The following is a 12,740-nucleotide window of genomic DNA, read 5'->3' as shown; positions in this document are numbered from 1 at the left end:
TTATATATGTTTCAGTTGAACATATTTGTATAACCACTAATTTACGAAGTGGATTTAAGGTGACCTGGCTGCTTTTCTATCCCTGATTGTTAGTTCTGTCTATTGTATCATGTCTTTGATGTATACAACTTTGCTGGAATGGGAAAATTCTTCTTTAGCAAAACATGTAGCACAAGATAAATGTTAGTCCTTTCCTTGAGAAGTAGCATGACACTTTACTTTTTCCATATGTTTTCTGTGTGTTTACAAGGCTTGAAATTCTTGTAATGTTTAGACAACTTATAATTGGATCCAGTAACCTCTTGAATGAATTCCATTGCATCAGTTACTCTCTTTCGCCACTCCCCTACCTTCAATCAACTTGATGTTCTGTTTCAAAAACAACTTATTTTCAAACTCCAGTTTAATTAAAATATTGCTCAAGAATTTTCAGTGGCCCTCTGTTACTTTACAGATCAAATCCCAAATCTAAACTCTTTTAATATCATTTCAAGGCTCTTTCAGGGCCTCTCTAGTCTATCATTCATAATGTTTTAATAATAAAAATAGGACTCGGTACCCATATATCAGTGGTTAAGGCGCCGGCCACATGCACTGGGGCTGGTAGGTTCAAACCTGGCCAGCACCTGCTAAACAACAGCAACAACAATAACAAAAAAATAGCCAGGCATTGTGGTGGGCACCTGTAGTCCTGGCTACTGGGAGGCTGAGGCAAGAGAATGGCTTAAGCCCGAGAGTTTGAGGTTGCTGTGAGCTGTGACTCCCCTGCACTCTACCCAGGGTGACATAATAAAACTCTGTCTCAAAAAAAAAGTAATAATAATAGACAAAATTTAACCGCTGGGCACATGCTAAGTACTACAGGGTGTCCCCAAAATCATCCATAAATTTGCCATACATAGGAAAAAATGGGAAATTGTAGCTAAATGTACCTTTATACAAAATATTTGTTACAAAACTTACAAAATATTTATAAAATATTCTCTTCATGTTGACCACCTCTTTGTAAAATTGTGTAATGAACATTTTGTAAACAAAGGTACATAGCTAAAATTTCCTATTTTCCCTATTTATAGCAACTTTATGAGAGACTTTTGGGATACATTGTAGGTATCTGTTTTTTTTTTTTGCGGGCGCCAGGACCAACGATCACCAGCTGCCCAGATACCAAAAAATTATGTTTCCGAAATCTCTTGATGTTGATTCCGCACAAAGAGCAATTGAGCTGCCCCACGTGTGCCACTCACAACAGAAGCCCCTTTTTTTTTTTTAAGTAGGTATCTATTTTTTTTTAATTGTATCTAATCTTCACAAAAAATGTCTGAAGTGGGTACTTTTATTATCCCCACATTACATTAATAAACTGATAAAGTTACTTGCACATGATTACCTACCTTCCTAGTAAGTGAACGAGCAAGGATTCTAATCAAGTCAACTCTACCCCAAGTCATAATCACTATCAACTCTTATGTAAGTTTTTCAAGCCATAGTCTTATTACAGTACTCTAAAGATACCTTTTTAACTTTGCTCTTTTTGTAAACAAGATTTTCCCAAGTTCATAATAGTTTTATTTCCTTTATGTCTAGGCATATTAATCACTTTCAAAACTCTTCTCAGGAATCACTGCCTGTACTAAGTCATCCCACAGTGACCATTCTCTTAGCTTTAATTTTCTCTGTGCTTAAGTTTGTATGTAAATATTATCATTAACTGGATTTGTCCTAGAGCTGTTTCACATGTAAATTATCTTCCTAGCCAACCTATAAGTTCCAGAGATTGTATCTTTTACATTTTTTGATGTATCTTTTGTGCCTAGTATTACAGGCACAGAGCAGATGGCTGGTTAAGCTGATGGGGAAAAATGTTTTATTTTTACATCTTTTCTCACAGAAGCAGGAAGATTGATGGCTTGGTATTATATTACATTTGAGACAGTGAAGAAATTTTTTACACTCAGTGGAAAAGAAACTGTATCAGATCTGGTAAATTAATTTTCACTAGAAAATAAATAATAATGTATAGTATAAAATAATATTTGAAAAACAACTAATTTGTATATCATATAATTTAAGAATGAATGAGCAGAAAGGAGAGCATCTAGGAATGTTTGTATCTCTTGCCATATACCTTTGATCATGAGATATGGAATATTCCTCCTTAGAACATATCATATTGTCAGTTTTAACTCTGTTTGTGGAGAAAATGGGAACAATAACAGGTTATGCAAAAATATCAACAGTGAGGGCAACTTTGCAGCTGCAGCAGTGAATATTGTTGGCATCTGGTAACTGCATTGGTCCTTTCTCCCTTTACTAGGGAAAGGAATATGAAATAAAGTATTTATTTTCAAATTAAAACCACTAATTTTTTTTAAAATATCTATGTTGATTGCTTAGATTATTATACTAAAATTTGCACAACAGAATTTCAGTTATTATTAAGGAGGAACATACACAAAAAATGCTGAAAAGTAGGAAGTTTGTATTTTCATATAAATATTATTCTTAACAAAGAATAAATCAAGAATAGAAAATACCTTTATTAACATTCACTCATCTGATCTTGAGTTTAGCAAGTGTGTAAGAGAGTTAAAACAAGTGTTAGCTCCATTTTATATATGTGGGAAACCAAAGCACAGAGTGCTTTGCCCAGTCATCCGGCAGAAGTAGGCTTTAGAATGCAAATTTCTAAATAGCTAAAGTATTATTTTTGTTACAAAATTAACCTTAATTGGAGTAATGATTTGCAAACTGTTGAAAAGACAGTGGTAATAATAGTGGTAGAAAGAAGACTAACGTCTACCAAGTATTTATTACTATGTGGTAGACACTGAGCTGAGTATTTTAAATTCTATCTTGTTAACATATAGTATTACTGGTATAGTCTTAGAGTCTAACACAATGACTAGCATGTAACAGATGCTTAGAATGAGTCAGCAGAAAAGCAAAGTGTATAAAGCAGGTTTTTAACTAATGTGAATTGATAAAACTCATGGCTCAAAGCAGCATGCAAGACAAATAAATTTGGAGAAAGAGGATGAGAAGAAATAAAAAGAAAAAGAAATTTAAAAATTGTCATTAAATGAACAAATGCTGCAATTTTATAGGTCACAATGATAGCTGGCTGCAAGGAATTTTTCGATATACAGTTGAGAATAAATGAAAAGAAAACACTGAATATTTTGAACAAAGATCCTAATCGAGTAACTATCAGGTACAAAAGTTACATGTGTTTTAAATAATTTTTAAGAGGTTTTATTTAATTAAAATAGTAATAAAATTTTTTCATGTGTTTTTACTCAGATTTCCAATGGAAGGAAGAATTAAAACAAGAGAAATGAAAGTAAATTGGTAAAGATGATTTTTAAATGTTTTAAAATACTACTAGATTACTAATTCATGATTCATATTTATAAAGGGTTTCTTCTCTTTTCTTTCTTTCTTTTTTTTTTTTTAGAGAGAGTCTTATTTTGTTGCCCTAGGTAGAGTGCCATGGCATCACAGCTCACATCAGTCTCCAGCTCTTGGGTTTAAGTGATTCTCTTGCCTCAGCCTCCGAGTAGCTGGGACTACAGGTGCCCGCCACAATGCCCGGCTGTTTTTTGTTGCAGTTTGGCTGGGGCTGGGTTCGAACCGGCCATCCTCAATACATGGGGCTGCTGCCCTACCCACTGTGTCATAGGCACCGCCCTAGAGTTTCTTTACTTTAGTTTTAAAACATACCTTACATTCTATCTCATTATTTTTATGTAAATATGTTAATTTTTGTACTAAGGAGGCTGAGGTAGGACGATTGCTTAATCTCAGGAATTTAAGGCTGCAGTGAGCTATCATGCCACTACATTCCAGCCTTGGCAATAGAGCAAAGCACTATCTTAAAAAAAAAAAGTTTAAAACAATTTTTTAAAGACCCAAGTCTTTTCAAAAAAAGATAGTGACTTTATAGTTATTTTTATACATATCATAATTTAGATTCCCATTATTATTTTCCACCCTGTGTATTTTATTTGAGGACACCCAAAAAGAGAGAGAGTTTGTGCAGGGGAAGTTTTTCTTAACCTAAAATGTTTAGTCTTTGGGTAGGTGCTGATAGCTAACTGTTATCACTTTCATGTTAACTCTCTCATATCCCTGTTACTTTGCTGAATTTCAGATCTTTTCTTTTCCAAGTAGATGTTCATCCTCTTAATTTTAAAATTTCTAAGTTTCTGCCCTTTTAATTTAAGCTTTAAAAAATTTCTAGGTCTTCCCTTTTCAGCACTAACTCTGTTTTCTTTTCTTTCTTTTTTTATCTTTGAGACAGAGTCTCATTTTGTCACCCTGAGTAGAATGCTGTGGCATCATAGTCACACCAACCTCAAACTCTTGGGCTCAAGCAATCCTCTTGCCTTAGCCTCCTGAGTAGCTGGGGCTACAGGCACCTGCCACAAAGTCTGGCTATTTGTAGAAACGGGGGTCTCCCTCTTGCTCAGGCTGGTCTCAAACCTGTGAACTCACTATTTTGGTCTTTTCAGGGGACCCCAGGAGCGTAATACATGTCTAATAATTTTAGTTAGACCCATGGGTGATTTGCAAAACAGGTAGCAAAAAGCCTGGGATATTATAGGCACAATAAACACTAGGATCTTTTATCTTAAAATCATCAGCTCAAATTTAGTAACCAAGCAATTTTGGTTTCAAACAACCAACTGATAACACTACTGACCATATGTTGAACAGAATACTCAGCATCTAACCTGTGATTGGCACATAACACTTAATAAATATTTGTTGATTAAATAAATTGTAGTGTTTGTCTATAATACCTTTAAAAGAAATAGTAAAACTGAAAGAATTGTATTGGAGTAAAATACGATGACAATTTTAGATGTGTTGAGATTAGTAATAGTCTAACTGAAAGTATCCTATAAACATTTGGAATTTATCAGTCTAGAGATTATAAGGAAAGTTTTGAGGAGAAATGTGGTTTTGAAAGAAAGATTAAATAAAACTTAAAAAACAAGCACTGAACTTTGGTGGGGGAGGAATAAACTTTTGTTATTGACTTGCAACAATAGTTAGGTGAGATATAGAATCATGTAGTGTCCCAGAAATCAAGGCAGAGAAAAATTTTAAGAAGTAATATGTCAGTCGTTGATGTCAATACTGTGAGACAGTTAACTTCTAAAAGGAAGTAATGACATTTCTTCTTGGCTTCAGTCTTATTCAGGCTCAACTAGGATGCATTCCCATACAAGATTTTTCTCTGACACAAGATACTGCGAAGATTTTCAGAAGTGGCTCACGAATTACAAGATGTATGTTATAGAATTAGTGGATTTTCAATATTTTTCCAGTAAAATCATGTACTAGATTTAATATTGGAAACTTTTTTTTGTAGGGTTGTCAGATTTTGTGGCTGCTCAAGAAAAGAAGTTTGCTGTACTATTGAATAGTTTGATTATAGCTAAGTGTTTTAGGTGTAAACTTTGGGAAAACTCTTTGCATGTATCCAAACAGCTGGAAAAAATTGGTAGGTACTGAATATAGGTAGGCAGTTTGGCAATGTCTGCAATTTATTTTGTGTTTTATTGTTAGGAAAATTATTCTATGGTGATTATAATCCTTTAAGGAAAACACATGTTAGTAGGCCTAAATAAGGTACTATAGTTTACTTTTGAAAATCCAATTTTTATTTGCTCCTATTTAAAAAATCTCATTTGTAATCAACTGAATGGTATATGAAAGACTTAATAAAAATTATTTCTCTTACTTTAAAATTTGTTTTCATACCAAGAGTAAAATTTTGTTTTTCTAATTTGGTGAATAGGTGATACCAGAAATTACACTTCTATAATATTATGACTAATATTTTGTTTTGATTTCAATGACAAGGTACAAAGCTAGCAGTCCCAGTCTTTCCTAATTTGTTACATAAAATAATGTCACTGATTTGTATATTTTTTATTTTTAATAACAGTAGAATTTTTTTTTTTTTTATTAGAGACAGAGTCTCACTTTGTCACCCTTGATAGAGTGCTGTAGTGTCACAGCTCACAGCAACCTCCAATTCCTGGGCTTAGGCTATTCTCTTGCCTCAACCTCCCAAGTAGCTGGAACTACAGGCGCCCACCACAATGCCTGGCTATTTTTTTTTTTTTTTTTGCAGTTTGGCTGGGGCCGGTTCGAACCTGCCACCCTCAGTACATGGGGCCGGTGCCCTACTTACTGAGCTACAGGCACTGCCCAATAACAGTAGAATATTAATACTGATCTTCACAGAAGTTGTGTAGACAAAAGTTTGTGCCTGATTATTTTGTCTGTAGGGACCTCATGTGCACTGAAAAACTCGAGGAGGTGCCATTTACCAAAACTTTGATCTGACTGAAGGATTCTTGATTTTCCAATTTGGTATCTTTGACTTTGTGACCCTACTCCCCTTCTAGATTTCAGAGATATATAGAATTCTGAAAAGAATGTTGTTTTCCTGTGATTGATAGCCTTGTTAGTTTTACAATTTTGTGTGCATCTTGGGGATGTTAAAAATTTATGGAATGAGTCTTCAGGAATTGTTATTTATTTGAACAAAGATTGACAGTTGTTTTATGAGGAAATCCTTTTTGTTTCCATGAAATTTTAAATCAGAGGAATGGCAGAGGGCTGAGTTAGGAAGTTCTGGGAGTGAGGTGAAGGTAATGATTGGTGAAAGTAAAGTCAAAATAGGGGAGAAAGGCTGGTTGCAGTGGCTCACATCTGTAATCCTAGCACTCTGGCGGGGGGGGGCATGTAAAAGTGAGAGAATCTGAAAAAAAGGCAAAATTCTAAGTTCTTTTTTTTGAGACACAGTCCCACTTTGTCACCCTCGGTAGAGTGCTATGGTGTCATAGTTCACAGCAACCTCAAACTCTTGGGCTCAAGTGATTACCTCAGCCTCTCAAGTAGCTGGGACTACAGGCACCTGCCACAATGCCCACTATTTTTAGAGATGGGGTCTTGATCTGGCCCAGGCTGGTCTCCAACCTGTGAGTTCAGGCAATTCATCCTTCTCAGCCTCCTAGACTCAGAGTGCTAGGATTACAGGCATGAGCCACCGCACCTGGCCCAAGTCTAAGTTCTTATTGAGCATCATGAAAAAAAAAAAAGAAAAATACAAATTCATTTTTAATAGTGACTGTAAACTATAGTTTATAAACGAAAAAGCTATTTATTTTATTTTTTTCTTTTTTTTATTGTTAAATCATAGCTATGTACATTAGTGCAATCAAGGGGTACAATGTGCTGGTTTCATATAAAATCTGAAATAATCTCATCAAACTGTTCAATGTAGCCTTCATGGAATTTTCTTAGTTATTGTATGTAGACATTTGTATTCTGCATTTAGTAAGTTTTGCCTGTACCCATTCTAAGATGCACCATAGGTGTGGCCCCACCTATTACCTTCCCTCCACCCTAACCTTCCCCCTCTCTTCCCCTCCCTTGGCCCTTTCCCCCTTGGTGAGTGGCTGTAGTCCCAGCTACTTCAGAGGAAATCGCTTGAGCCCAAGAGTTTGAGGTTGCTGTGAGCTGTGATGCCATGGCATCTACCAAGGGCGACATAGTGAGAATCTGTCTCAAAATACAAACAAATAAAAAAATTTAAATTCCAGCTTCTGAAAGCATAAAGAAATAGAAAAGTTCCAAAGATGAAAATTAACTTGCTGTATTTAAGGAACAAAATAAAAGGCAGTGTAACTAGAGAGCAGTCAGCAAGAGGAGAGTGGTAGAAAATCAGATGAGAGAGGTAGACTATGGTCAAGTCATATAGGAAAGGAAATTTGGACACACTAAGGAAATTGCCACTTCATCTTAAATGTAATGAAAAGGCATCAGAAATTTTAGACACAACAGTAAATTTATCTGATTTATACAGAGAGAACTGTATTTCTGAGAAAGTAATGCTTAGGGAGTCATAGCTTCATGAAGCAATATTATTTTGCTTCATTCAAGCATGATTTTTTAATCATACTGCCTTTCTTTCAAACATGAGTATAAAAGTACAGGGATCTTGGGCGGCGCCTGTGGCTCAGTTGGTAAGGCGCCGGCCCCATATACTGAGGGTGGCGGGTTCAAACTCGGCCCCGGCCGGACTGCAACAACAACAACAAAAAAATAGCCAGGTGTTGTGGCGGGCGCCTGTAGTCCCAGCTACTCAGGAGGCTGAGGCAACAGAATCACTTAAGCCCAGGACTTGGAGGTTGCTGTGAGCTGTGTGATACCATGGCACTCTACCGAGGGCTATAAAGTGAAACTCTGTCTCTACAAAAAAAAAAAAAAAAAAGTACGGGGATCTTGGTACTTTCCCTACAGATGAATATAGTAAAACTAAGAGTTAAGTCAGCATGTGGATCAGAGAGTTCCTCTTTCTTTTATAAAACAAATGAATATTTTACTTCAGCTTGAACAATTTATATGAATAATTGAATAATGTCACAATTCAAGCAATCCAACTGAAAACATTTTTTAAAAACTTTAAAAGTTAATTATTTGACTTAAGATTTTTTTATTAGGTTGTTAAATATTTAAGTACAGATTTTATTTAAGGTAGATTATTTTAAATTTTCTATCTGATTAATTTTCCACAGGTATAACTTTGTCAAATGCAATGGTAAATGCCGGTTTGATTTCCTTTAAAAAAATAGAAGAAACAGATGCAAGGGAACTTGAACTGGTATTTAGTATTCACTTATTCCTAATGTTACCTGAATTCTATCTAAATTCTATAGCCTAAATTTTATATCTTTATTTCTATTAAAAATTACTTTAATTTTGTATTTATAAGCATTTTAACTTACCAGGGTTTTAGCTGATAAACATTATTGAAACTATTGATTCTAAAAAAATTTTACTAAAATAATTTCTAGTATTGTGTAAGAATATAATGATGTAAATATTTTTAGATTCTAAACAGACATCCCCCTTTTGGAACCCAAATAAAAGAAACTGTGATGTATCTACCAAAATATGAACTTGAAGTGGAACAGGTAGATACTTTCTGTTTTTTAGATATTTTATTATCTTTTTAGGATAAAGCTACCTGGAGTTGAATATGAGTAGTAAGGTTATTTTTTAACACTTTTTATTCCTATCCTTTTTTAAAGATTTCAAGATACAGTGATATCATGGCAGAAATATTAGTGACCATTATATTAAGAAACTTTGAACAGCTACAAACTAAAAGAACAGCACCAGATTCTCACTATGTTACCTTAATCATTGGCGATGCAGATAATCAAGTAGTTTATTTTAAGCACAAAATTATGTAAGTGTGAAATTTATAATATTTGGATTTATTTCTAAGCATATGCATGTATACTATTAAAAAATTCCCCTGAAAAAAAGAGTAACAAAATCACTGTGATCAATTAAGTTATATTTTTGTGATGTGATAAGGGGCTAGTTTATTTGTCTATTAAAGAAAGTATTAACATTGGGTCTGTTGTTTTAAACTACTTTATGTAATACTCAAATGATCAAAGTATAAAATCTATCACCATGATCTGAAAGGTAAATGACTTTTAAGAGGACTTCCTTATTTCACCGCTTTTCTCCAGTCATTCATGGTCTTACTTCTGTTTAGATGTAGTCTTTCTTCTACTCACCTTGTATCTCCAAACTAAAATCTTACAAACTACTATAGCACCATTGTAGGATTCACGCACCAGATTAAATATATAAAGGAAGTACCCTCCCTTGTACCTAGTCATCTAGCAAGCCCTTCTATAATTTTTACTTCTGCATTTTTCACAGTATTAAATACTGTTTTTTCTCCCAGGGTATCATAAGCAAACTTTAAGGGTATCAGTTATAGCTATGGCTAATATTTTTGAACACTTACTAGGTTCTAGGTATTGAATTGTTTCAATATCTATATGAGATAGGTGCTATTATCATCATGCACATTTTTTAAGGAGGAAATTTGGACAAAGAGTTTAATCAGTTTGATTTATGCTTAATCAGACCTTAATCATGATTATGTAGTTAGTTAATAGCAAAGCCTAAATTTGAATCCAAACATTTGGACTCCAGAACCTATGCCCCTAACTATGTTTCTATTCATATAAGTTCAAGAATGGCAGTGACTGACACAGCACTCTCCTAGTTGCTGCCAGTATACTGGAAGATACTTTTCCAAACAGTCAGATACAAGGTTCCTAAAGGGACTGCAGTGACTAATAGGATATCCCTTTCACTGGTAAATGCCTTTCTGCATCTAACCATGACATGCTTCTGGAGAATATGCTATGGTACACATCTTCTCTGTGACTGATGTTTCTAATGATACCCCAGACTGCATAAGACTAAAATAAGTTTAATCAAAATGTGTTGCTGGTTTGGTGGTAATGTTATTATTATACATATAAACCATTTCATACCAATTAGAAAGATACTGTTTTAAATTGTTCTCTCAAATACATGTAACCTAACTGGTTAAAGTGGTAGTGATTTAAGGACAAGCTTGTATGTTACTGATAGCAACTATATATTCCATGTAAACCTGAAATGAGTCGGTGCAACTTGGAATCAGCTGTAGTTAAGAAAATTATGGTCAGCAGTGCCGGTGGCACAGTGAGTAGGGCGCCAGCCCCATATACCGAGGGTGGCGGGTTCAAACCCAGCCCCGGCCAAACTGCAACAAAAAAATAGCCGGGTGTTGTTGCGGGCGCCTATAGTCCCAGCTACTTAGGAGGCTAAGGCAAGAGAATCACCTAAGCCCAGGAACTGGAGGTTGCAGTGAGCTGTGTGATGCCATGGCACTCTACAAAGGTCGATAAAGTGAGACTCTGTCTCTACCAAAAAAAAAAAAAAAGAAAGAAAATTATGGTCAAGATAGGTCCATTGTTACATTATTCACTCTCCTTAGAACGTGGAGAAAATAGTTTTCAATAATTGATTTCAGTTTAGTACTAGAGTGGACCTATTTTAGGAATAATCAGCCCTTGAAGATTAATATGTTATTTCAACTAAATGAAATAATGGATCACTATTTAAATGGTGCATTACTGCTTTTCAGGGATTCTGTTTTGCTAAAAACCGGAAATTGGGCTAAAAAGATTGATGTGAAGAGAGCTCTGAAATCTGAAGATCTTAGCATAAATCTAATTAGTTCTGAATTTGGTGAGTTAATTGAATAATGAAAACATGAATGTAAAGATGTTAGCATTTAAAATATTTTCTTTATTCTGATATAAAAACAGTAAAAATGGTATTATGTAAAAATAATATACTTAAATAACATGAATAAACTCTAAAGGAAGTTTTGGGTATTTAGATATGGAAATACGACCAGGATAATATAATTAACATTTTTATCAGTTCATTTATAGACTTTTCTCAAAGATAGTTAAATTTTGCTTATTATAGGATGATTTTTATTTTTATGATGATGTTAGATCTATAATTTTTATTTGTCCTGTATTTTAATTTAAAAATACTTTAATTTCCTGGAATTCTTAGCTTGAGAAGTTATAAAAATACAAGGCTTATAAATAGAAATAAATGGTTTCACGTATTAATTTATATGACATAACTAAACATTCATATACTTCTTTTTCTCCAGTTGGACTTGATATTCAGCAGAAATTTACAGTCTTTTACTTAGGACCCAAGAGGTTTGGAAATCAAATAATTATGCAAGGAAAATCAGAAATAGACATTGCCCATTCTAAACATTCAGATAGATCTACTTCAGCAGGACCCAATAAAGGTAAAAAGCTCTATTAATTCCTATTTTGTATTATGGCAAAGATATGACTAGGGAAGAGTATCAGTGTTATGGTATTGCTTCACTCAGGTTGTAGATACTCTAAAATTAGATATTTAGGCTTCATAATAATTATATTAATAGTATATAGTAGAAATTATTTCTTATAATTAATATTTGTTAAATTGGGATGATATTTGGGGCATAGATTATTTGATCAGCCTTTTGATACACATTTTCCCTTTTCCATACTCACTTCATTGTTATGGCCATAGTCAGGGGAAGAACAAGTGATGTACCAAAATCTACAGATTTGTTGAGCCAAACCAGAGTGAAAATGAATTACTTTTTTTATTATGAGAATTTTCACATGTACACAAAAGTAGAAAGAAGTATATAATGAGCCCTAATATACTCACCATCCACCTTAAATAATGATCAACTTGTGGCTAATGTTGTTTCATCTATAACTCTCTTCGATTTTCCTCTTCTGTATTTTGAAGCACATCTCAGATACCATATTATTTCCTCTGTAAATATTTCATTATGTATTTGCAAATGGTAAAGGGTTTTTTAAGGAAAACATAACTACAGAACTGCAGTATATTACTTTTATATATTAAAAATTATTTAATATCATCCAGTAGTGAGTTGGTGTTTAAATTGTCTTATAAATGTTGTAGATATACCATCTTGGTACCATCTAGATATACTAGATTGGCTTCTGAGTCTTTTTGACACTTATTTCTGGTAGTTTTTTTGTTTTGTTTTATAGTAGCCTTTTTCTTTTTATACCTATTATGCCATGAATTCATAGGGAACAGGTTCCAGCAGCTCAGGCTCCTTTCTGTTGGTCTTTACAAAGTGTGCTTCTCTGGGTAGAGTAGGCTGGTGCTTCAGTTGAACCCAGGTAACTTTTTCTTTGGCTTCCTTCTTTTTCTGATTTTTTTTTTTTTTCATGCATTTCAGGAAGCTATCTCGGCTCTTAGAGTGCTTAATATGCTCAATGTGAACATTAATC

The 12,740-nt window shown here is 34.0% G+C and overlaps 1 protein-coding gene and 1 non-coding gene across 2 annotated transcripts in view; one reads left to right on the top strand and one right to left on the bottom strand.

Moving 5' to 3' along the window:
- The window catches only part of HFM1 (helicase for meiosis 1), a 110,684-nt gene that overhangs the window by 64,596 nt on the left and 33,348 nt on the right, over positions 1-12,740 (top strand). The window contains exons 21-30 of the mRNA XM_053591303.1: positions 1,892-1,983; positions 3,108-3,214; positions 3,304-3,351; positions 5,200-5,297; positions 5,381-5,512; positions 8,601-8,686; positions 8,916-8,999; positions 9,117-9,277; positions 11,030-11,133; positions 11,576-11,722. Of these exons, the coding sequence (XP_053447278.1) occupies positions 1,892-1,983; positions 3,108-3,214; positions 3,304-3,351; positions 5,200-5,297; positions 5,381-5,512; positions 8,601-8,686; positions 8,916-8,999; positions 9,117-9,277; positions 11,030-11,133; positions 11,576-11,722 (1,059 nt within the window). The remainder of the gene's footprint in view (positions 1-1,891; positions 1,984-3,107; positions 3,215-3,303; positions 3,352-5,199; positions 5,298-5,380; positions 5,513-8,600; positions 8,687-8,915; positions 9,000-9,116; positions 9,278-11,029; positions 11,134-11,575; positions 11,723-12,740) is intronic.
- On the bottom strand, positions 1,130-1,263 carry LOC128587051 (U11 spliceosomal RNA). The gene has a single exon (XR_008380481.1). It is a non-coding gene; the product is annotated as a U11 spliceosomal RNA (small nuclear RNA).

Source organism: Nycticebus coucang, chromosome 5 (genome assembly GCF_027406575.1).
Source record: "Nycticebus coucang isolate mNycCou1 chromosome 5, mNycCou1.pri, whole genome shotgun sequence".
NCBI lineage: Eukaryota > Metazoa > Chordata > Mammalia > Primates > Lorisidae > Nycticebus > Nycticebus coucang.
Note: the sequence above shows the minus strand (reverse complement) of the source record. Positions and strands in the feature narration are given on the sequence as shown.